Genomic DNA, 26,030 nt, shown 5'->3' with positions numbered 1-26,030 from the left:
ATATCCAGTCATCCAATATCTGCGCTCTTCGCACCACTGGGCACGCAGACACGCGTTTTCACCTGCGATGTGAAGTTGGTACACTGCAAGCCGGCTGTGGTATCTCACTTTGTGGGGATTTAATGTATTTAATGTTGTCGAGTATGTGGTAAGTAGACTTTCAGAATCTGTGCACAGAACCAGCACGTTCAAATACGTTGCGTTTCCTGCAAATGTTGAGACCTGTATTTAAGTGGTAGAAAAACTGTGTTATGTTTGCTAAGTCCACAAGAGGGCGATCCATTCATACGTTAGGAAACGAGACGGTAGCAACGACGAGCAACAGCGCAAGAAATTTAAATGTCGTTTGCTCGCCCGTTGAGAGGATGCGACTTGCAATTTAGGTTGCGGCTCCTTTGAAAACCGATTAAATAAAAAATGAAATCCTAAGAGGATCAGCTTTCATATGACCCGAGGAAAACGTACTTCATCACGTTCAAATGTAAAACTTTCACCCCTTTCATTTACAATTCAAATGACAAATCGGTGAAGGTGCTCTGAAAGGTTTTGTTGTTTGTGCAATAGAACTGCCCTTCTTTTGCCACCTTGCTTACGTGCTGAGAGTGAAGCTAGCAGGTAACCCCTCTAGCCGCGCCGGGTTCAAGGGGCAATCGGACCATACTGTACCTCTCGCTTTCCCACTCGAGTTTCACCCCGTTAGCCTATGAAACACTACCCTACTGTAGCCTCTCGTGTTATTGTGACGTACAGGCTCCCCGTGTGGCCGCTTCAGTCTGCGGTCGCCAGGTCAGTCAGATCAATCACCATTGAGATGGTGCGTTTAAATGTTCATCTTTGAGATCGGATCGCTGCTGCGTTTATTAACCTACAGTTCAGCGGTAAAACATATAGGCGCATTTTACTAAAAGCACACTACATTCATGCAGCAGGTGTTTCCAGGTTGGAATGCGCATAATAAGCAATTTAATCTTTTAAAACCCCCTTTAACAGATTTCTAGGTTTTGTTATTATAAAATTGAGAAAGTACTACGGTTTCCGGTTCTAGTTCAGCTGAAAGGTGTTTTTGTCTTCTTGTCAAAGGGTAAACCCCGGTGTTTATGGTATATCTGAAAGGCAGAGTGCGAATAATGACAAGCTTCCCTCACACACGTCAATAAAGTACTCGGAAACATCCTGTGCGGTCATAATTAGTGCTGGATTCCCGTCCATGCGGGAATAAAAGATCAACTCGTTTGTCTTATGAATATGCACAACCTCCGAATCCTGTTTTGATTGCCTTTATGAATTTATTAAAAATACATCGTCTTGCATGTAAAGAAAAACGAAACCCAATGTAAAATATTTCTTATAGGGCTCTAGCACGAAAATGACCAGCCCTGGTCCCGGAGAACCACGATCCTGCATTTTAAGCTTCTCTATAAACTCACTAATTTCTAAGAACTGCAACCAATTCCGTTTTAACTGATAGTGTTAGACATCTTTGAACAATCAACAACTTTAACGGACACACAGAACGTATGATATGGTTTATTAAGAGTTTAAGAAGGCTTTTGATTAAGGTCTTCATCAAAGATGGTTTCCAAATGCAGGCAGGGCAATTTATGAGCTAGAGTACCACAAGAATTTGTAATGGGCCATCTACACTTTCCAATATCAATGATCTTAGAATCTGCCATAGTAAGTAATCTAGTGAAGTTAAATTAGAAATAAAAGATACAGAACTCAAGACCAGGCAAACTGGCAGATGACATTTCATGCAGATGAGTACTACACAAAAGTACCAAACAATATACGTGAAGGATGAAACCTGTGCTTGAAGATTCTTGCGGATGAAAAATAATTTGTTGATATCATTCCATCTTTGAGACAATGTGGGAAGCAATATAAAAAAGTTGGAATTGGCATTATGATAAAAGAAAATGTACAATGTAGTAATAAGACTTAATTTAGAATGTTGTGGAAAATGATGTTACAAAAAAAGGGCCCGAATACAACAGCCAGGGCTTAAAATAATAGCCTGCACTGACAGACTACAATAATACCCAATTACCAAAGCTTTTTAGTCTTGGACAGAAACCCTCAACAGCATTGATAACTCAACCCATCACATGTCCTCAGAACCAGAGGCCCGCAGGCCAGGGGCCACAGGTCACATCTACATGGACATGCCTGTAACAGGAGGTACAGAAGGAACTCCTTTACACAAAGGGTGGTGGGAGTGTGTAATACGCTCCGCGGCCACATTGTTGAAGCTGGAACACTGGCTCCTTTCAAGGAAAGCCGGGATGAAATGAATAAACTCACAGCATTCAGGCCCTCCTAGACTTCCTGATTTGCAGTCTCTCTTATGATCCGGCTTCAGAGCAGGTGACAGGTACAATGAAGTAGTTTAGAGATATGAAATTGAAAATACCAACAGCCCGTGATCCTTGACTTAATCGACCCAGTTAAGATACTAAATTGATCAAATCCAACATCGCCCTTGAATTTGGATATTGATCCATCCATGGATGTTAAGAAACAAAACCCAATACATGAATATTAGTTCTCTTCCTAGTGCAATTGAGTGGGTGGTAACTTCAGTTCCAGTCTGTGTTTGGAAATCTCCAGTGGTTGTAGAGGACCCTGTTACAGTCACATCTAGGTCTGGACAAATTTTGCATGTTGCATTTTATTAGATCAGCAATAGGTTGTAGAGCAGAGGAGGATGTTTCAGAAGAGTTTATATACAGTAGGTCTGGACATGTGCCGGGTATTCATTGCAGAAAAGTCACACTCACGAGCAACAGTGGTAATGTTTCATGTCCTAAGAAGAAATGAGACTGCAGCTAAATTGACACTACATATTAACAAGATTTCTCTGTTATTTCCGCATTGCAAATGTTTCAGCTAAAACAATGATCTTCCTCATGCAGTACCACTTATCTAACTTGTGCTTCAGTGTGATATACCCAGAGGAACTGGTTACCAGCCAGCCTGTCTCAAAGCATCAAATGTTTGTGATCCCTCTGACTGGACAAGGGATGAAAAGATATATTACAGAGTACTGTTTCAAAACAAAAAAGTTCTCTTTTAAATGACTCTTGTCACGGGTAGTTAAACGTGCATGCTTATCAAGGATGCTTCGCATGGTCGTTTTGGCTGGTATCACTCAAGATTTAAATACTTGGAACATTGCGTGTCCTCTCCCAAGCTTATAAAAGCATGCCGGTGCAAGAAGTGATGTTATCTGGTGCTTTATTTAATTAAAACAGTTCTCTTTAGTCCCCGGGGCTTTACAGTAGAACAACTTGCCCGTCTGTAACATTACATTATGGAAGAAAAAAAAACGTAGGCTCCACGCCAATAGTTAGCCGAATGAGCCTCTTCCCGTTACCTGGCCCTTCACGTTTACGCTTAAAAGAAAGAGATATCAACTCATTATTAAACACCTCCCCACGTACAACTTGCACAAACAAGGTGTCAGACGATTGCGGAGTGGGCAATTAGCGTTTCAATGCGCTACTCCTTTAATTGTTCCGCGGCCGGGCAGGAAGCGTGCGTCAATTTCCAGGGGCCAGGCCTGCCGCGCAGGCGCACTGCCGACTCCATTCTTGTCCAGCAACAGCAGTTGGGGTGGAGAGGAGCCTGAACCGCCGAGCACGGCTGGGGGCAAATGCCGAGATTACCTGGGTGTTAACCGGCCCGTCTGCGATCAGCTGCAAGGAGATGAGCACGGTAAATGCGTTTGAAAAACAGCCCGCGGCTCTCGGGCCCGGGGGTGCGGGGCAGGATCGTGGGAATCGGGTTTTTTTTTTTGTGGGGGGTATTGTTTGGCGAAGTGCTGGCTAATCAATGAAGCACGGTAGCTTGGCTGGACTGGATGATCGCGCACCGTCATGTATCGCCATTTATTAAAAAAAAAAGAGAGAGATCGGGGAGGTGCGCGGCGCCCAAGTCCGTTGCCGTCCTCCGAGGAGGCAGCCTCCTTTGCCCGGCGGTGGCCCCGCCGAGGCTCGGCTCACCCGGACCGGCGGCTCGGCGTGTCGGTATCGCAGCCGGCTGGGCTGAGCCGCGCCGAGCCGAGCCGAGCCGGGCCGGGCCGGGCCGAGCGCCCGACCTCGGCGCCCCGCTAAGCCGGGGAAATCGCTGCGGGACCCGAGTGGCGTCAGTGAGAAACCGACCGGTCGGTCTGAACGGTGTGGGGCGAAGGGGGGAGGAGGAGGAGGAGGAGGGTGGCTGTTCCTGCAGAGCTACCCTTCAGCAGAAGCTAGCGAGGTAGTGGGGTGGGGGGGTGAAATCTTCATTTGTAAATATCGGGGCCCCGCAGGAGCAGGTCGCATGGGTGCGCGACGACACCTGCAGCCTTGACAGTCACCGTCACCCTGTAACTCCTCGTCTTCGGCTCAGGGGAAACAAGCGGTTAAAAAACTGCGATCAAAAGTAATTAACAGGGCAGTCGAATGGAAACATCTATAAAATAGCATGCGTGTGGGGCTGCCTTTCTGCACCCCTCAGACTCCCATCTATCGGCATTCGTACATTTTGTCTTTTTTTTAAAGCACTGCATTATTCGTTTTAATGAAATCGCTACGTAAATGCAGATTTGTTTCGACAATGGGGAGCAAGTATTCAACATGCCAGCAGAGCACCTAAGGACATGAATAAAATAATGATCCGTTACCTTTGTTAGGGTTTAAGAACTCGTTCGTGTAACTCGGAGGTCCTTCTGCAAGTCAATCTGCCATTTAATCCCCTAAATACCAGGTGCCGGTCTAGTACCATGCCAAGTCCACAGATGATTCTGCTGCACATACAGTACTGAGGGCTTTCCCTTCGAAATAAAGACGCTTGGAAACCCCACAGAAAGCCCTGCATTTATTTTATTTTTTAATCAGGGGCTCAGCTCTTAAGGACCCAGTGCCGGAATGGCCAACCTTAACTCTTTTAGTCCCTTCCATTATATAACTTTGAACTTTCCAATAAATCAATTACCGAATTTGCCCTTTACTCCCTGATGAACCCAGGTGTGGAGCCCCCCTTTGATGTTCAAGGGCGGCTGGAACAGAGACTTGCAGTCCTGATGAATGAAAGTGCTAAGATGGGACTTCCCCCTGACCCAGTTGGGTTTTTCCACCCACTCCCCACCACTTAATTGTCTAATTATCTAATTAACCTCATGACTGCAATGCTTCTAATAAAGCTCAGGTGTGTTTTATAGGGACCTTTAGTGAAGTGAATGAGTAATCAACTGTAAAAAAAAAAACCCAACTGGTGTATGCTTAAGTATACTTACTGCTCAGGCTAAAACAAATCAGAACGATCTGAATTTGTGTTTGCGTGTCTGTTTTAAAGAGTGATTAAAAGCCCTTGTTTCCTTTTGAAGACCATGGATACACTATAAAGTAGGCCACTGTTTGAATGTACAGGTCTTGAGTCAAAGTGTTGATCATGGTCAATAGCTGACTCAGTCTCTACTGTGACTTCATCCGAAATTTAACATGACAGACAGGTATCATTTATACTGTGCTGTTTAATAAAATATGCAATAGACAGTACACCAGGTCTGTTTCATGAATAACTGGCTGAATGATTACATGTATAATAATGACATACTGCATACTAAAACTAAAGATGTAAATTCATGGCTGTATTTGGATTTTAGTCATCTTGTTTGAAACTATGGCGTAGTTTTAGCCCTTTTAATTTCATTTCTAGAATTTGAGTTTGTCTGCACTATGGGGGGCATAGGGGAGTATTTGTATTTTCAGTAAGAATTCCAGCATCAGACTATTATTTTACAGACCAATATTGAGTTACGAATTGAACTGTAAGATTAAGAACAGAATAAAAGAAGAGTGATGGAAGGTCTTGCTTCATTGTATCCTGTGACACCTTCCCTGCGTGATGCTGAGTGAGGAGAGACTGGCGGCTTTAAGGTCATGTCAGATGCGTGAAAGCAGAGTGGTGGGTCCCAGGGTGGATAGTATACAGTAGCCAAGCCAGTACTAGTTAGAACTTCAGAAACAACAATATTGCTGGAGATGAAGATGGCCAGTGTGTTTCCAGATGACCTGGACACCTCAGTTTGCCATCTCCTTCAGAAAAAAGAGGGACCTCTTTGTGTCAGAGCTGAGAGGAGAGAGGTCTACGGGGTTAGAACATGTTCAGATCTCTCCAGTGAATGATATCATTGGCCTTTGACTCAGTGCTTTTCCATCATTGGGTAGGAAGGTCCTCTGGTCTCACACCAGTGCGTTTGTTTTTTCAATTTTGACGACTGAAGCAGTATGTTTTTGCTCATCATTCATGAGTAGGTTTGTTTCGTGCCCAAAGTCATTTGATACAGGCAGTTTAGTTCCTAAGCATTCCGTTTTAAATTACGCCTCTCGAATCCCTCGCTTGTGTTAACATTCAAGGGGGAAAGCTCTGAGGTTAGCTAGCCTGCAGGTGTAGCCTAGCGAAAGTCAAAAGCTGACCCAGGTCGCTATTAATACCCTCTCCTCGTTCTCCTCACAGGGCTGCCCAGGAGCTGCGGAGTGGTGAATTATGAAGCACAGTCGTTCCAGCCTCTCCCTCTTCTCTCACTGCTGCTGCTGTTCCCAGTATTGCTGCTACTAGCCGCTTGGTTTGGACTCTTCAGAAAAAAACCCGGCCAGCTGCTGCCTGCTCACACATGGTGCATTGCTTTCATTCCCAAGCTTGCATCTCCGTGCTGCAGCCCCTCAGTAACCTTCAGCACATATAGGGTCAACCTTCCGGGATAAAAATAAGTCCGTCTGTATCTTTTCCAAAGCGGCCACCCTCGGGTCTTTTTACTGTTGCCGCCTCGGGTGATCCTCTGGTCTGCGGAGAGACATGGAGCCCAGCATGGAGTATTGCATGGCCCAGGTGATGCAGAAGGATGTGGGAAGGAGGCTGCAGGTCGGCCAGGAGCTCATAGACTACATCTCGGACCGGCAGAAATCGTCGGACCTGGAGCACGATCAGACCATGCTGGACAGAATGGTGGATGGAATTGCTACCTCTTGGGTCAACTCGAGCAATTTTAAGGTGAGGTCCTGCGGGGAGCAGAGCGTCTTTTGACTCGGCCGCGGGTTCAGGGAGTGCCGTTTTTTGTGGTCCGTTCCTTGTTAATGGCTAGGTTGCGCACCTAATATGAGCAGCGGGGGGGAAAAAAAGCAACAGCTGTTAGAAATCAAGGGCTGAAGTTGGCAGTTCTGTTAGTGTTAGGTTGACTTTCGTGAACTTCCACTTCACGAAACCCTGAATTCATGAATCGGGCCTTATATGAACCTGAGTGAGCTCAGTGAAACAACGAGAAAAACACCTGTTGCAAAATACGACAAATTGTTTTTATTTTCTGAAGAATGGGACATTAGACATATCCCAACATCTTAAACTAGAAATTTGATTAAATTTGAGCCTGACTGTGCAAGTTCTGTGGAGTTTCCTGAAACATGGTCAGTTTTAGAATTCCTTTCTTCCATTTATATGAGAAATTTGTATAATAATCTTTAAGTTGAATTTCGCTTAAAGTGTAAAGCACTCTATTTTATGACTTGGAATGCACATCCTGTATCAAAACCATAAATATTTACTGCCATGCTAGGCTGTACAAAAATGGGTAAGGTAACGATTTCTTGTCAGGCTTTGCTAATCTAAGAAATGAGGCTTTAAATACACAGGTTAATTGGTGGTGAAAACCAGAAACAGTTTTTGACAGAACAGAAGCAGAGATGTATGAGGTACATCTTGTGTAGTGAATGATGCAGAAACAGTTTTGCATTTCCTACTTACGAATACCAGTATAGTGTGGTTAAAAGCCTCTGTTGTGTATTTTAGTTTTGAAAATGTTCTACTCAAAAGTAAACCGTTACAGTCGCATAGTTGTGTCATAACTTTTCAAAAGTTTTTGGGAAACAGATTTTTAAAAACTCATAAATGTCAGTGATCTGTGGTGTGTGGGGTAGCTACAACGTGATTTAATCCATTACAATAAATTTCTTAGTGGAAACTGGAATTCACCCTTTGTCCCCTCATGAGAAGGTTCAATTAGTGGATAGCAGTTCAGGTGGGGAGCTGCGTCAGCATGCGTAGGCTGCAAAGGAACAAGTAATAGGTTTATTCCTGCTGAAAGAGAAGAAAGAAGACGTGTTTCAGCCATGGAGCCTGCTCCTTCTGGATACATCACCTCTAAAAGGCATTTCACTTGGTATTCCTTCAAAAACTGCCACCAAACATACAGCCTCTAATCATCTCAAAAACAGCGTTTGAAGTTTTGTCTTCACACAGCGGGTTCACACATCTTTGCTTGGGAGGAGAGGAAAGGATAGGTGGTTTTGAATTGCTTCTTGGGTTGTAGCCTAGTTCTTCGAAGTGCAGATAACCAGGATTATTCCATGATATTATGTCTGTTGAACACAACCTTTATGCTTGGCACGGCATACTGGCTTTTAAATGTAAACATGTATTTACTTGCTGCTTTATTTACAGTATCTGAGAGTGAGTAATTGAGGTTGTGTAAGTATCCATCCCAAACTTTTCTGTAAAGTAATATACAGTAGGGTCTGCGTAGCATTTCAGCATGGTCAAAGATAGCCAGGTTTTTTTTTTTAAATAAGCTTGAAGCTGCTGCTGGAATTTGCACTCAATGAAGCGTTCTAGTTCATTACAGGCCACAAAAGTGAGCAGTGTTGTTGTGTGGTATCTGGCTGGAACAGAGCTCATGGTGGAGAAGATAAGTAATTAACAATGTTGCCCTTATTGCTGCAAGATGAACAGGAAGCCGTTCTGATGCCGTGCAGAAAGACATGCTCTAATTAAGAATAGTTGCCTTTGCTTGTTTTCCTGTTTGTGAAGAGAGGAACTGTTCCCTGTTATATTCAGCGATCCATACACGACTTGGATCTAGTCAAAGAACTTTTACCGTCGGCATAACACATTTCTGGATGTCAGGAAAAAGAATTCCATGTTTAATATGGAAAAAAAAAACTACTACATCATTAGTGAAGACATTGGCATCTAAACCATTAGTATGCCCATGGTTTTCCTAGCTTATGTTAGGCAATTAGACCGGAAAAACAGTCTTTCATTGTAACTGTTTTCAGGCATAATGACTTTTGTTTGCACTTATCGGAGGTAATCTTATAATGAGTCTAAGAATTTACCGTTCTAGTTAAACCCTTCAGATGTGGACATTTGCATGGAAGCTGAGTTGAAGTGTTGCAGTGTCTGCCTGGTTTTGATTGGTGTTTGGCATCTCCACCTTGTAGCCAAATGAGTCAACAATTTTGCCATTCTGGCTGCTCGGTTCTTACAGGAAACATCTTCCATTACAGTGTGATGTACAATAATCAGTGTTGATAGTGTCACACTTTTCCAAAACAAGAGCGCATGTTCTGGTTGATAGCTATAGATCTAGGATGATTTAAAAACGTTTTTTTTATTGAGTTTTGATAGTTATTCTAAGAATGAGAGCTATCATTCTTAAGAGCGATTTAAGAGTTTGTTTATTCTAAGGCTGCATCTTTAAAGTCCAGTGGGATGCTGTGCTAAAGGCAGGCCTTAGATCACGGATATTTTTTCTTTGTTATTGTTATTCCTGTTTATCTCAAATGGAAAACAGTGGTTTTACGACGGTTCAAAGGGTTGGGGGAGTCTGGAGTAAACTACCAGTCATGTAGTTAAAGCCAATACCTTGGCTTCTTCCAAGATGCTTTCTGGATTAATTCCTCGGATGTATTGGCTACTCTCTGCCAAACAGGTTATTTGGGCTGAACTGCCTCCTCTTGTTTTTAGTGTTTGTTTCTTATGTTCATATCCTCAAAGGTGGTTTAATTGTTCATTCCCAGACACGTCTTCGTTAAAAAGATCACAGCGCTTTCATTAAAATATTCAGAAGCATTTTTAAATATTTTCAAATAGGCGTAAACTTGCAAGAAACCCAATACAGTGAAAAAATACATATAACAACATGGGAGACCTTCTGCTGACTCAGAATCTGAGTAGTATGTAGCTCACAATCTTCACAGACGTTTTTGCTTACATCCAAGGTTTTACAGGCTCCTCCTCATTAGAATCATGACCTGAATGTGACTGCAGTAGTACAGGATCAAACCCTGTAACTGTCTGTTACAGTTTTAACACTGTTGTATTGAAGACAGGCTAATGCCCAGGCTGCTGTATTTATGACATGTCCAGTACGGTAGAGCCTTCCTGTAGTCTCATTCCGGCATGACAACATTCAAGCTGGAGAGCGTCCTCACATTCATAAACTAGGTATTGTATAGAACCTTTTTTCGGGGAAAAAAAATATTTCACAGCAGAAAAATAACAAGGTGGTTTTTTATACACGTATACGGTGGAACATTGAAATACTTTTTTTTTACAGCATCAGTTTTATCTGAGTTTGTTTATTAAAAAGTAGGTGGAAAACAAGATTCAGTCCGATGAAACTTAAAATACTGCTGCATCTTATAGCTTGTCATTGCTTTAATTTGGTTTTGCTTGTAAACCCTAAAGGTGATATTCATAAGCCATAATGTCACACAGTCATTTTAAATCCTGCATTAAAACTTTTTTTTACGATTTTAGATTTGAAGTGCTGTCCCTACACCTCGTCAGTATTTAAGAAACAAGTGTATTAATTACTGCTGGAGTGCTCACGGCCTTGTGCGCTGCAGCCTTCCTGCTAATGCCCTGGTAAATATTTAGAGAACAGTCCCAGCCAGGGAAGGAGTTGGGCCCGTTGTTTCTCTGCAGCCTTCAGGCAGAAGGGCAGTTCTCCCTGATCGGCTGCAGCTGGTTTAGGTGAGGGCCTGGTGCTGCAGGAGGTGAAGAGTGGTCGCGTGCCGCCTCTGCCTGCTGTGTCCACTGTGAACACTTGCCCGCTGTGGGGCAGTCACCTGCCTGGCGTTGAGCTGTGCCGCCGCCTTGCCCTGTCTCCAGGGATTTCAGGGGTGGAAGAATCTGGTGAAGCCACGTTTTATTGGAGACCACACCGTGAAGTTTACACAGACCGAAAGGAAGCGCATAGCATTCCAAACGGAACTTAAGTTCGTCATTTTAGAACTGTCTGTCCACGGACAAGGCTCTTGGTGTGGCATATCGAATCGACATCAGCAGTGAGTGTAGGGCAGAAAGACATTGGGGCCAGTCCTGACCGGACAGAGCGAATGAGGTTTCTTTTCCGGTGGGATGGACAGTTCGCAGTGGCTGATTGGCAGAACTAGCACACCTCTTGTAGGTGTACAAAGCAACAGCTGCCAGCGACAGCCCCACTCAAACCTGGGGGGAGCTTTCAGACTCTGTCCGTTGGAAATCGAACCCGGGACCCGAGGCTGTGAAGCCACTGTGCCGCTCCACTCCTGGTGTCCAGCAGTGAAAACGGGGAAGCTCGGTCTGCAGTTACCCACAGGGCTTGCACAACAACACCTGTGTGTCCAGGTGGTGTAGAGGACCTGGTCCCGTGGGGTAGCGGTTTCTACGGAAACTGACTGTTTTGTGCAGAAGACCCTTCTCATTCCCTTCAGTAACCATAATGAATCTCTATAGATCCATCATTCTCAATTGACAGGATTAGAACAGAAATAAGAAAACTGAAACCGAGCAGTTTTTGGTGAACTTTTGCTAATGTTCTTTTCCATTTACAAGGCCCTACTGCACTGTATTTTGCCTTGCTGATAACATCATCACAAAGCAGGTGTATGAAATACCGAAGGTATGACTGAATCCGGAATGTAGTCATTCTTCTAGTGTAACTGGTGTGTTTGCAAATGCACATGAGTTAGGACATTCTTATTTGCTATTGAGAATGTATGCAGTCTGTTGTACATTTTACTGTATCAGCCTGGTTTTGAATTCCAGAAGCCGTTTTGGTGGAAAGGTCTTGTGAAGTCATCTGAACTTCACCACAATAACCAATGAAAATTAAATCTTGTTTTGAATTAAAATATAAATACATACTGGGAAACAAGTATCTCCATGCATGTGTGTCCTATGTATTTGTCCTTGACAGGTGACTTCTGTGATTATGAGGAATGTGGAAACATCGTAGTTTATCCCTCCTCCAGACATATTAAACAAATATGCTCAGTGAAGCCTTTCCATCTGTGAAATTCTTTTGGTAAGAAATTCTTTCCCAGCTCACTGCAATATGATCTTTCTTGAGCGAAGGGCATTTTATACTGTGTGAGGTTCTTCTGTTTGCCTCTGTACAGTATTATGTGTCATGTAAAAACAAGTTGCTGGACCTTTGGAATTTTGTTGGTTTTCTGTACTGATTCAGAGAAAAACTAGAACATAAGTTTTATATCCGTAACCTCTGTGATGCGTGCATACTGTTATGTAGCCTGCAGTTTAAATAGTGAGTTAAATAGTTAAGTAGTTTGGGATAGGTGCTTAGTATTTTTTGAGGTCTGTTAATAATAGCTTGATTGAGAATCAAAATAAATGGCTGTTCAGAAATGTTTGGAGCCAACATAAGAAAAGTATAAAATGATAAAAATTGCTGGGTTGTTGTCGGAATTAGTGGTGATATGTAATCATTCGTCTCCATGTCGTTTCCTGGAGAATGAGACATTCTGCATCAGCATTCAGCAGACTCGTCCAGAGAAACCAGCTCTTTTGGGGGAGAGGAAAGCTCATGGTGGAAGATGGAAAGTTACCATGTCAGCCCAGAACCATGACCTTCACCTGATCCATCTGCGGCGACTGGTCAGGCGATTCGCTGTGCATCATTGAAAGCGGACTGCTTGCTGGGAGGTCATTCAGTGTTCATGATGTCGACTGATGAAAGGGAACATGGCACTCTTTTGTGGTCCAGAAAACTTCTGAGGTGGGGGCAGAGAGAGTAGTGGAGTTTGTTGTTCATCGAATGTCGTTTTACCAGTGCTGGTCTTGATGAAAGACCGTGTCTGGAGAGATCGTGTTGAGCATTACGCTGACTGGTGTGTAGTATAAGCCAACTAATGGGGTAGAGGGGTGGAATCGTCTTTCGTCGCAGATTTCCAGTGAAGACACTGGTTCCACCTTTCTGCCAGCCAATCAGGAAGTGTCGGTTTTCCAGCGGGACAGTGCGAGACCACACATATAGTCAGGATTACAGTGGTACGACTTCAAAATAATCTGTGTTCTAGCCAGCAGCCATATCACCCTGCAGCTCACAATTGACAGCCCACTGAGGCTCAGCAGGTGTGAGCCTGGTCAGTGTCTGGAGGGGAGACCTCCTGGGAAAGCTAAGGCTGCTGCTGGAAGAGGTGTTAGTGGGGCCAATAGGGGGCGCTCATGCTGTAGTCTGTGTGGGTCCTAATGCCCCAGTATAGTGACAGGGACACTATATTGTAAAAAGGTGCTGTCCTTTGGTACAGTAAAACCGTGGTCCTGACTCTGTGGTCATTAAAAATCCCAGTGTGTTTCATGAAAAGAGTTGTGGTTTAACCCTGGTGTCCTGGCGAAATTCCCCATTGGGCTTTACCAGTCATTGCCTCCTAGTAATCCCCATCTCTGAACTGGCTTCATCACTCTGCTCTCCTCCCCACTGAGAGCTGGTGTGTGTTCAGCGTACTAGTACACTATAGTTGCTGTTGCATCATCCAGGTGGATGCTGTACATTGGTGGTGGAGGGGATCCCCATTACCTGTAAAGCTCTTTAAGCAGAGTGTCCAGAAAAGCGCTATATAAGTGTAAGCAATTATTACTAATTAGTATTATGTTCGGGTCTCCCTTTGGCTGGCTGTTCTCGTGAGTCCAGTAGAGTGTAAATGGAACTCACTGTGGGTAGCTTTTTATCCTGAGTCCAATAGAACATTAGTAGGACCAGCTCATCATTGTCATTAGCATAAGGAGTGGTGCAAAATCCTACAGTAGTCCTTTTAGAGTCGTGGCTGAATTGGTCTATATGTCTGCACTGCAAGGATTATATTAATGCCTAGGGAAATCATACACAGTAATAACTCTGCAATGTTGTTTCATACTGGATACTGGATTGTATGTACCATACTGGAATGACCATTCTTCAATCTGTAGGTTTGCTTACATTTGTATGATTTTGTTTTATATCTGCGCTTAAAATATATGATCCTTTAAATCCCTGTGATATCACTGTCTGTATTCAGATGAGCTTCTCTCTGTTTTTGAGCTTTGCTCCACAAATAGTGGTCCTTGTGTTTTTGTTTTTGTGCAAATATTTTTTTTTCTGTTTGAAAGCAAGCTAACAGTATTTGAAAAGGTAGGCCTTTATAAAAAGCACTTCTACTTTTCCAGTCTGGGTTATGTAAGGGCCTGTCTTGCCAACAAGGATTATTACAAACACGAGGGCTGAGGTCCAGACTACAGAGTTTTTCCTGGTGCCATTCAGCGTGCAGCAGTGCCCCCAGCCTCATTCCCATGCATTTAATATTTGATTAAAATGACCCAAAGAGAAGCTTGGTGTTATGGAGAATGAGAAAAACTTGAATTTATTAGTAACAGCCAAGGATCAAGTCTAAAAGATGGGGGGGGACTCCTGGTTTAACTTCTCGAGGGGCTGATCTTTTCAGCACCGTGAGCTGTTATCTTAGAGGGAGAAACATGAATCCAGCAGTTGAGCTCCAATGCAGCATCCATCATGAGTCAATATTTTTTTTTTTAATGAATTGTCTCTTGGCTAATTTAAATGAAGCACACAGAGGACAACGGATCAGAAGTCCACACAGCCAGTGGCTAATCTGAACATTGAGACGAATAGATCCCATTATAAGACGAAATAGACATGGAAGACGATTGGTCAGCTAGTTTGTTTTCATTAACAGCACTCCCTTTTGTATTTCAAGTGTTAATAATATTTCTGTCTGGAGACAACTTCAGCTATGGACTAATGAATGTTATGTTTTCTTGCTTTATGGTGGAAGGAGTTTAAAGAAGCAAGGTTTTTTTTAACCTTAATTTGAAGATTTCCAGTGGCGTGGATGTCACTGAAGTGGCTGTATGCCCCGTGTGCCACAGTACCAACGAGAGACCGTTCAGCCCACGGAGGTTGTACATTCACTAGCAGCTAGGAGGTGCAAGGCTTCCCAATCAGCTGGATCCTGGGAGAATCTATTGAGTCAAGTTTGACAGAATGGCTGGTTCCAGTCCCCCTTCGTGTAATGAAATGCCTCCTGTTCCCAGCCTGTTTAAAACCTCCCTTAAGTTTCCACTTGCGCCATTAAGGCATAAGAATGGTTACAAAGGAGAGGAGGCCACTAAGAGGAGTTCATCTTGTTCGCACGCATTCGTGGCACGTTTCCTGTGCAGATGATGAAATCCCTCTCTGTGCGGCGTACCTGCATTAAGAAGTGACTGTCTGGGATGGAGCTGTGGTGCTGTGACATCTCAGAGCTGCTGCAGGCTGTGCCTGTCCAGATTAATGAAACTGCAGGTGTCTGCGTAGTGCTTCTTTGCTTCTGTAAGCAGGGACACCCCTTTTGGAGCACTGATTCTCAGATTCTGAAAGCATACGTAAAAATAAAAACTGGCATCTTTTGTCAATTGACCTACTCGTAAGGTGACCTTTTAATTTCTTCAAGTTTACGTGAGAGAAGATCTGTAGTTAATGTTTTGCTTGTTAAACATACTGTTTCCCTGCAATCCTTCCATTTTTGGTGAGTCATGGTGCCAATTTAGGTGGCACATTGGCATGATGGTTAGTGCTGCAGCCTTGCAGCTCTTTGGTCCCGGGTTCGACTAAGGACATGGGCACCTTCTGTATGGTGTTGGTTTTTTCCAGAGGTCTAGTCGTCACCTGCCTTCCAGAAACGTGCTGGCTAGGTTAACTAGGATCTCCAAATTGTCCCCATGTACTTGTACAGTATGTGTTTATGTGTCCTGCAGTGGATTGGAATCATGTCCAGGGTGTGTCCCAGCTTGGACCCTATACTTCTGGGATCATCTCCGAATGGCTGTGACTTTTTGATAATGGGTGGATTTGATTCTGTTAGTTTTTTCAAATAAGTAATCAAGTAATTCCCACAATTGCAATTGCAATGTGCCCCTACATATCTAAAATAGCTCTTCACTACTGGTGGTGAAGCTGATTGCTGTGAATAATTTTGTGATGTTATAGTATAGCATTTCTCCACTCTGCAGTTTTGAGGCACTTTATTTGGTTTCCCGAATCGCCTTGTGTCCTGTTTTCTTGAGGTACTATCAGAAATGCGGTTTGTGTTGAAATGTGACCAAGTTCCAAAACCACGTTGTAAGTATATATGAAATGCAACAATGACAGGGGTCCATTTGATCTAATTTGAGCCTGTTTGGTTGATACCTAAGTTTTTTTTTGTAAGTGGGTTATTCAAGTTCATGGTTTCTCATTTTGTTTATAAATCTTTGCCTATTTCTGCTGTTGCTTGTTTAAAGAGCACTGTAACAGTTCAGTTAAGCAAAGCCCACTTTTTCTAAATCAGTGTTGACTTTCACTCGTGTTTTCGAACATCTTGTTGGTATATTAGAAACTACGGTTTCATACATCCTGGCTGTGTAGAGCTGTGTCCATAGCAAATGAATCAGCCTCTGTTCTCCACGCAAAGTACCCTGTGAACTTGTTATATGTTGTCATATGTGTTTGTTGGCTTGTAATAAGAAACGTTACAAATGAGAGAAGGCCATTTGGCTAGTCTAGCCTGTTTGGTTACTAGTACTGTATCTAATTAGTCTGGCGATCACATCGTCGTTGAATGCTATCCTGAATGGAAAAGTGACTATATGTGTGCTGGCTTCTAACTTATTTCTTTTCTGGGTGTTGGTTTATATTAGTAATTTATTGGAATATTGTCTTCCTCTTCAGAAAAGCAGTATCAATCCATTTCTAAGTCACCCTGCTTATCTGTAGCGTGATCCTGTTGATATCCGGTCAGATTCAGGGCTCTGCGCTTGCATGCTGCCTGACCAGAAGACCACCTGTTATGGCCACAGTGTGGTGAGGTAGTCTCTCGGGCTGCTTCAGGAGAGTTGAGGAGCATTTTGTCAATGGCCAGAGGCGGTGAACAGCTTCCATCAGAGGCAGACACAGTGAAGGAGAGAAACAATAAGTTGTCAGATCATGTCTGCCCTTTGGTATGGGTTCAGTGACAGTCATGGGGACTGCATGACCTCACCTTCAAAAGTGCACACAGTATGTAGATTCTGACTTATCAATATTATACAGTCTGTAAGTCATGACGTTTGTTATTTGGTTTCATTGTGTACTTCAGATGGCCGTGTTTCAGGCCTTTGTGATTGTGTAATTCACTAATGTTATGTTTTTGCAATGCTCTGATGATAATTTTTGAGTTAGTGAAGTAAAACGTGATGATATATTTTGCATTTAACTAGCTTTCTCTGCAAGTGAATACGTAGAATTCTATTATGGTACATCATGTGTTTACCAATATCATTTTTTTTTTTATTGAGACATGCAATGAGAATAATGAATAAATTGTTTGGAAAGTAGTCTTGCCATTATTTTTTCCAAGAATTTGTAAGAGTTAAGTAGATCATGAATGGTTAAGCTTAGAATGCACAGAGAATATATTATTTTAGTAGCTGTAGTTGGCACTTGAATAAAGCATATCAACTGTTTTGGAATCAAAACTTCTTTTATATCACATGTCGTTGAACGAACACAGTATTTTTCATAAGGGTTAGGCGTTTCTAAGTTTACTCATTGGCAGCTTGTCTAATTCAAGACCTGTTTCCAAACAGGTTCAAATATCACTTGAAAAAATGTATCCTAGAATTCAAATCAAGTTTTGAACTAGGTCAAACTGTATAGTGTACAATGCTGTTGATTTTTAGCTGTGGTGTTTTGTTAAAAAGTGAGAACATGAATTCCTGTTGGTTAGTAGGTGCAAGCATTTCAGTGTAATAAAAATGCTGGTTTGGAATACTGTAATAAAATCACAAGCATTAGTTTTTAGGCCAGACAGATTACTGACCTTGATATTGATACAGGATATTGATTGACGGTACCAGTTTTTTTTGTTCAGTCATTGACAAATTGACAGTTCACTTCCCAGCAGACTGTTGGTCGAGAAGGTTCCAGAGAAATCAGTGCCTGTTTGAGCACAAAAAACATGTAGAGGAAGGTACTCGAGGAAGATGTGGATCTCAGCTGCCACAGCCTGCTGTGTTCCTGTACTTCTTGTTCTTTCTCAAATATTGCTTTTCTTTGTACCTGGAATGTGTCTTGGCCTTTAGTTAGTGACCCCTGAATCGGGCTGTACGAGTGCTTTAATTGCTGGAAGTTCTATCTCGGCAGACGTTGAAAGCCACTCTTTAGTCCAACACGACAGATCAACATTTTTATCCATTTAGATCACAATTGTAACCTATGAATGAGCCAATTGTACATAGCAGCATAATGAAGTCCTTGGTTTAAAATAGTCCTACAAACCAGCCTGTGTTTGACAGTGTTCCAGAACCCGTGCTTTACAACAGCTGTGCATGTAAAGCCTTTCAGACTGAACTGATGATATATGTATACAGGTTTGACAGGACACAGTCCTAGAGGTTTTATACAGCATGAAGACATTTTAAAAATAATTTTCTACTATACAGATTTCAGCGTGGTTTCTAATAGGTCACTGACAAAGAATGACGTGTAGCTTTGCTTGGAGAGTAATGAGGTCTCTTTGGGCAACAAAAAAAAAAGCAGGCAACTGCGGTTTTGTCGCCCGGGTTTTGTTGAGATAGCACGCGGGCCATTCCTGTTGGCCTGGGCCCACTCCCGTCGAGTGCTCTCCAGAACACCAGGCTCATGGCTGCAGGGGGCAGAGCAGACAGCTGCTTTCATTCACTCGCACTGCGATCTGCACTGGCTAGGGCGAACCATAGTCCTGCGCGAGCTTATTTGGGAGTTCAATTTCGAATGTGCAGTGAAATTTTCGCTCGGTGTTTAAATAAGAGAGAACGAAAGGCTGCATTTAATTTACCTTATTTTCTCAAGTTCGGCAGAAGAAAAATCCCCAGCGCTCTTCCAGTACTGTTTGCAAGATGCTGTGGCTTCCATGAAGATTTTCTGCCAGCTCAGTGCTGTGGAGGCTGTTCCTTGGTAAAAACAGGAAGTGTTTTTAGAAGGCGCTAATGGTCCAGGAATACACTTATCTCCAGCTCAAGCTTTTGGCAGGGTTACTTCTCAGTGTTTCAGGTTTTTTTTTATAACTGCTGACTAGAAGTGTAAAGAATTGAAGTCATGTTTATACTAATGATTCAGCAAAAATAAAAAGGCGAGAGGAAAGAAAACATTTGTTAATCTCTGCTGGTCTTTCAGATTTAACTACGGCAATCTATAATTTTGGATTAGCAACTAATCTGCAGTGTGTATCTAATTATATGTCAAATGAACGGATTGTAAATGTCTGTGTGGGTGTCTGAATCCAGCGAACCAGCCATGCTGCTGCGCCAATACTTCTTTCTTCTTTCGAGAAATGGCTTGAAAGACTAAATCCTCAGATAAATTAGCTGCTTGCATCCAAATCGGATCAGCGGGCATGTTTGTAACTGGTCTTAAAAGGCATATTGGTTAGTGGGATTTGACCAGGTTAAGCACAGGCTGGTTCTTTAGTGTCTTGTTCAGTAGATATGTAGATATTTGACAATTGCTGGTTCACTTAGGATAGTTTTTTTTTCTTGAAGTAAATTACAGGATCCATTGTATTGATGTCCCTAAAGTTATGGAATAAGTACTGTGAATTTAGAAATGAATGAAGGTCTTGCCTAACCAACTTGTCAGTTTTTTAACCAAGCAACAACGTACTTTGCAATCAGCTGTGCACCACAAACCAGAGGACACGAGTGGAAACTATATGCAAAGACATTTCAACTTGAGAACAGGAAGCACTTCTTAACCTAAAGGGCTGTGGGAGTGTGGAACCAGCTCTCTGGCCGTATGGCTGAAGCCAACACTCTGGTTTATTTCTGCTTTGGGGGTACATTTCCCAGGTTCTGCTAACCCCAAGCAAAAAAAACATTTCAAAAGAAATGCTAGCTGCCATCATAGGATTGTTTGAAATTTCGGTAGGAACTTCAGAATACTGAGATGTTTACTGTGTGAATTTAGATCCTATTAAATAGTGAATGTTCCCTTGCTGAAAGAGATCTGATTTTCCCTCTGGCTCTGGAGCTCCTTGCGGTATTGGACTGGGAAAGAGACTCTGTCACTTGTGTGACAGGTAAACCCCCCACTGTGGTTCACAGCGCAGCTCCTGTCTTCTCACGGGTCAGGCCCATCTGCCGAGTGGCTGAATGGTCATAAAAGGGGAGGTATGTACTGTCCAGAGGAAGAGCTCTGGCCTGATTATAGTAACACAGACAGGTGCAACAGACAGCCTCTCAATGAAGCCTGAGCCCTTCTGCCCCTGATGGGACCCTGAAAGGCAGCGTACCCAGGGCCAGGACCCTCCAGTCTCTCAGATGTAGTGAAAGAAAGTTCATCGCTCGTTAAGTTAACCCCTTAACTAATGACAAATACCATCAAACAGCCTTCGTAGTTAACACCACTACAGTAGTAACATTCTTGTAGAAACAAATCTCCAAGGGTTGCCAAGAATATGTGCATTTGGATGTTTTTAATCTGGCCATTTCTTATGGCATTCCATTGTAATAATAATATGTTATTCCGTTTTATTATGGAAATGACAGTCTTTTATTTTTCTCATGGACTTTTTTTAAAAAAATCCTCCAGCGAATTTCTTGTGTCATACCAAACTGTTACCAGAGCCAGTTTAAGTAACCAAGGGCTGAGATTCTGGTTGTATCCTGTGGCTGTTCCCGTAGCGAACGGTGCACTCCTGTATTTAAGATGGGCAGTGTTTTCAGAGCTCGCTGTCCCGCAGAAAGCTGGGTGCCTCTTCCTCAGCTCGGGGAAATGTGGTCACCCCAACAGTGGCCATTTCCTTTCTGTTTGTTTAGTGGCAGTACGATATCCTCCTGCTGTCCTGTTAGCAAGACAGTATTGGTTGTAAAATGCCGGTTGTCGAACCAGTTATCATCACATCATTTCTTGGGTGCTTGGATGGGGCACCAGTCCATCGCAGGGCATGCAAAGACACTCGCACTCACACCTGGGCCAGTTTTCCCAGAAGGCAGATAACCTACCAGTGTGGTTTTGGACTGAGAGAGGAAACCGGAGCACCAGGAGGAAATACATGCAAACATGAGGAGAACATACTCACTCCAGGCAGAAAGCACGTCGGGTACTGAACCCAGGGCCCCAGTGCTGCAAGGTAACAATGCTAACCTCTGGACCACTGTGCCACCCAGCAACCAATTATACATTTTAAAATTGATCATGAAAGTCTGGAAAGGAAAGTTGCAGTTGGCATAATCGTCTGTGGTTTTGGAGGCGCTTTTGATGTTGGGACTCTTATTTTTATTAGAGTATTATACCAAGTGTCAGGAGCTGGAACGTGCACTATTTTTTGGCTTAAATCTATGCTTGTCTCAACGATGGTAAACAAGTTTAGACGGATTTAGCAGAAATAGACTGGATTGACTGCTATCTCTATTTTTAAAGACAGACGACCGCCTTAATTCCTGTGAGCTTTTTGCATCTTTTGCAACACTTTGCATAATGATTGTCTGAGTATAAGGAACATGATCAGATTCTGTGGTTTTCTTGCAGTCGGCTATCTAAAAGAGAATGAAGCATTGTTTCTGTTTCTTCATTTCTTCCAGTATTGTACATATTTGTAGGCTGATGTGGGGTTGATGTTATACTTGCACAGTGGGAGTAAACCACATGTAGTGCTTTGGACTGAGTCATGGTATGAATCTTTTTGAGTGGAAAGATTTGGATCCTTACCGTGCAGGTCTCTGAAACCCTCCACGTTTGCTCTGCTCTGCTTTTTTTTATTAAAAAAACCTCTGCATGTTGGTGCAGAATCCATTATAAACTGGCCTGACATTTTTCAGAAGCCTAAGGGAATCCCACTGTACTTTGCTGCAGGAGGAAAGATTGTGCTTAGCGACGTGCTCCAGGTTTGTTTTTTTTGTAGTGCAGAGACATGTGAATGGTCAGCAGTGCAATTAAATCGTGCCCTTGCTTCTAGCAATCTTTGTGTGCCCTATTCATAGGGGAGCAGTTTGAGGAGATCATGTCTGGGGCTCATGTCAAGCAGGTATATCCTGCTGCCTGCTGAATCTTATTGAAAACATACACTTAAATAATCTATCCGTTTGCCTTTAGTATTTAATTTTGTGTTTGTTTTAATAGCCACAAAAAAATGTGTTGCTGTGATGTCCTGAACAGGGACAGATGATTTGGTCTCAGGCTTGGCCAGACTTCTGCTTTGTCTGAGAGACTCCTGCTGACAGTGCTGAGGCTGGAGCCACAGTGCTAAGCAGAGTGAAGAGAGCACACACCCGTCGGCAGAGCAGACAAGGGCATCCAGCTCGGGGCAGCCCAGCAGATCATGAAAGAGGACAGCAGTTCACCGAGGGTGAACCTGTCAAATTATCGTCTTTCTCTAAACATTTACGCACCCTTTCAGAGAGTTTAAAAACAAAATGTTTCAAGAAGTTAGATGCCATGTGAGGGGGCTGTAGGAGGCCACAGATGTAACCAGCCATCAGATAGATCATTAATTCAGCACCCAGGTTTTTAGCTTGTGATGAATCAGGAAAAATGGACAACATCACTATCTGGAGACCTGTCTGCATAGACGTGTTATCTCATAAGAAAAACAAGAAGAGTTGTATCAAATGAATGTCTCTCAGAGGACAGCTTCAGTGTGGGGGGGATAATTTTGCCTGCTGTCACTCAGTGCTTAAAACATAAAGGAACTCCAGTAATCTAATTTCTGTCATTATGAAGGGGGCACATAGGGGTTATATTTTGAAGTACTAAGATTGCATCATTGACCAAGTAGGTCTCTGTGCACTTTTGTTTCACTTTTGAAAACATTAGTAATAGATTTCCTGATTGTGAATAAATAAGTGGCAAAAGTTCTTAATCTTAATAAAGGTCATCTTAATCTTAATAAAGTTTTTTCTGTAACTGGAAATGACTGTGTTTTAAAGTGGTCCGAGATTGCTTTTGCAGCTGGCCTATAAAATGAAACTATTAATGTATTATTACAGCAACGGTTTTGTGAGCATCTTCAGGACCACTTCCCTGAGTGATCCTGTGCTTTTTATGTCACCTCTGCTGAGAAAGCGGTGTGGACAGCTTCTGGCATCAGCAGTTTATAAAAAAAAAAAAACAGAATCAAATGCCCTGATTCCAGATGGGGGGGTTCTCCAGTGATGCATGGCCAGTATTTTCAGGGCTGCTGCTGAAAAGGGAGGATGTGTGTGTAGTCTCACAGGCAGTGTGATAATGCCAGTGGTTCAGAGGGGGCACATCATTTGGCATTGAGCTCTGCAGTCCTCACACATCTGTGGCCTGTTAAAATGCCCTTGTACTGTACGTCTGACATTTTCCACAGTCTGTGTCGTTGTTGAGCTGTTTATAAACCTGAGAGTGGGTATCTTTCTCAGATTAAATTCTATAGAGTTTAACAGGATTTCCAGATCGGATTGCAGGTTTTTTGGATGGATTTTTTTTTTTCCAGTTCAAAGTACTAATGCTCTATTAAATTGTAAGAGTCTGCTGGTTTTCATTCCAGCTGAGCTCTCCAGAACATCTCCAGTACTAATTGATGATTTATTAATCGGCCTGCTCGTTTAGATTTTTATTTAACTTGCTTCAGTCAGTTCTGAGTGTCAGAAATACCCTATTACAGTGGTATTGTTTCCCCCAACTGTAGCCGAAAAGGCACGTGCAAACATGCAGTAGTTGTACTGAAGCAGACTAACACTGCAAAAATCAATAAAGCTGTGAGGCAGGCCGGGCCTAACATGTGACTGCTGCAGCAGATGGTGCTACAAGGCTGAGAGAGATGCCTTGGTCGCAGATATTAGTGAAGTTCTCAGCAGTGGGTATGATGAGACACTGCTGAGAGAATGCATATCTTCCGTGCATGTTAAGGGATTGCAGAGTGTGGAACTCGGTTTACTCAGTTCACTGTGGCCTTAAGTGAAGCGTGGAAATTCAGGAGAAGTCCTGCAGGACTCCCTTTTTTGGAGTCCTGCTTATACTTTAGGTTGTCTTTTCCTTTCTGCTATAGGGCTATATCTGTTCCTCTAAAACTCACATAACAGAGTTTCACTGTGTGTTGTCTACCTTTTTTTTTATCAAAACCCCTCTGTTTTTGCATTTCTTTTCCCAAAAGACAGCCCTGCTCTGATTTTACTAAATTTCTCAGCCGGGCCCTCGAGTGTCTTTGCCAACTGCAGTGTTCAATTATTGAGCTATCAGTATCCATTTTGGCTCAGTGACAATTCTTGCCGAGCAGAGCCAAAATGGCTGTGTCCTGTGGAAGCTTCCTGGCGACACGCAGCTGCATTGTCCACTTAGATGTAAACTCCTTCATAGATGCAGTATTTTCCCAGACTTGTGAAGTACTGAAAACACCAGTCTTATCAGCTGGAGAGAAATAGAGTGAGAGTTAAATCCTCTAGTGTCTGATCCTCTAGAGATAGTCAGTTTGTAGCCTCACACTTAGCCGAATGACCCTTCAATCCCAGATTGTAAAGCAAGGTCTGCATTGTAAAGGTACTGAGAGGTCCAAGGCTTGTACACCCATTCTTGAAATATGGAACTTCTACTGTTATCACTTATTGAACACTACATTAAGAACATGTTATTAATTAAAGACTGCTTTAGAAGATTTGGTTCCTGTTTTACTGAAGCTTTCCGAATATTTTGAAAGTTGGAAAAGCCAGCATGCGTTTTGCTTGCTGTCCTGTTGGTGTCCTTCTGAGAATCGTGCATTACTGAGATAGGGCACCTGCACTGAAGGTTCTGGATGTGAGACTTCTGTACGTATACCAATGGAATCCTCTTACAGGGACTGGCAGACAGGTGAAATATTGACAGAAGGAGTGTTTTTTTTTCAATGAAGGTTTAGTTTGCGAAAGCTTTTTGTCATTAAACCTGGGTGGCTAAAGTGACTTAAGTGTCCATGGTTTATAATTATGTAAAGTGATTTGCAAGAATTAAAGGGCCCTGCTGAGAAAGGGTTTAAATGCTTTGAAAGGTTTAAAAGGACTTTCCAAATCTTTGACATTTCACTAATGTTGCAAAACTGAGTACTGCAGCTTCAAGAACAAAATCATATTTCCAGTATAACAGTGCTGTCTTAAACTTGCCTTTAAAGTTTACAATTACAATTGTAAAAATACAATTAAAGGGGACTTGCTTTTTCTTCCCAGTTATACTATGAGATGGAAACCCTCAATTACTAAATAGCTTCAAGATATCTGGAGATGTAGCAAATCATAAAAAATATTTTAGTATCTACAGCAAAGAAGAGTTTTTCTACTACACTTCAGTATTGCTGAACTGCTTCCATTCAGAATGACAAATGACTAATTCCTTGAGGGAAACTTCAGACAGCTGCTTGTGGGTGTTTTTATTCACTAAAGTGAGGGGATAAGTTTCTGTGCTTTTACATGAGTGAGATAGAGTTTCTGTTTCTTCAGGAAAAAGCCCTGTTTCAGGCAGGACATGACCACCACAGCTCACTGTTGCCTGGTGCAGTAAATGGAGATGGTGCCAGATTCACAATGCCCTCTCAGTCACTAGGATGACTGATTATGGAACACCAATGTGCACGATGAGTGTTACACATTGTCAGTGGTCAGGAGAGCAAGGACAATATATTAGTCCCATCTGTGGACTGGTTGTTTATTAATAGTTTTCACACAATCACGATGATAGATGAACAAGTAAAAAGTATAGCGTGATCCCTCCGAATCAGATGTAACTGAACAGCAGTGACTCTGAGCACTTATTTCAGCAAGACTGTTGACCCCGGAACTGTGGGTAATCACTTTTTAAATATTAATATAACAGCTAGTGTAATATCAGAAGTTGTTCTTTTTCAGATTTTTTTTTAGACGTTAGGTACAAGGGTAGCAAGACAATGTTTATTTAATATTCAGTGAGAAATATAATATACTACTACCTAGAGCAATGTTAAGATTTAAGAGCTTTTTTAATGTGAGAAGCC

At 42.6% G+C, this 26,030-nt stretch overlaps 1 protein-coding gene across 16 annotated transcripts in view; it reads left to right on the top strand.

Annotated features, from left to right (window-relative positions):
- Positions 1-3,533: 3,533 nt before the first annotated feature.
- Positions 3,534-26,030, top strand: part of clasp1a (cytoplasmic linker associated protein 1a) — a 99,105-nt gene continuing 76,608 nt past the window's right edge. For 6 of the 16 annotated variants that reach the window (XM_069196592.1, XM_069196596.1, XM_015358477.2 and 3 more), the window contains exons 1-2: positions 3,536-3,717; positions 6,499-7,032. In XM_069196592.1, coding sequence (XP_069052693.1) covers positions 6,838-7,032 — 195 coding nt within the window. In that variant the 5' untranslated portion in view covers positions 3,536-3,717; positions 6,499-6,837. Of the gene's footprint in view, positions 3,718-6,498; positions 7,033-26,030 lie in introns of all 16 variants that reach the window. The other 10 variants (XM_015358466.2, XM_069196591.1, XM_015358465.2 and 7 more) reach the window with 5 other exon arrangements.

This window comes from Lepisosteus oculatus, chromosome 12 (assembly GCF_040954835.1).
Source record: "Lepisosteus oculatus isolate fLepOcu1 chromosome 12, fLepOcu1.hap2, whole genome shotgun sequence".
NCBI classification, from domain to species: Eukaryota; Metazoa; Chordata; class Actinopteri; order Semionotiformes; family Lepisosteidae; genus Lepisosteus; species Lepisosteus oculatus.
Note: the sequence above shows the minus strand (reverse complement) of the source record. Positions and strands in the feature narration are given on the sequence as shown.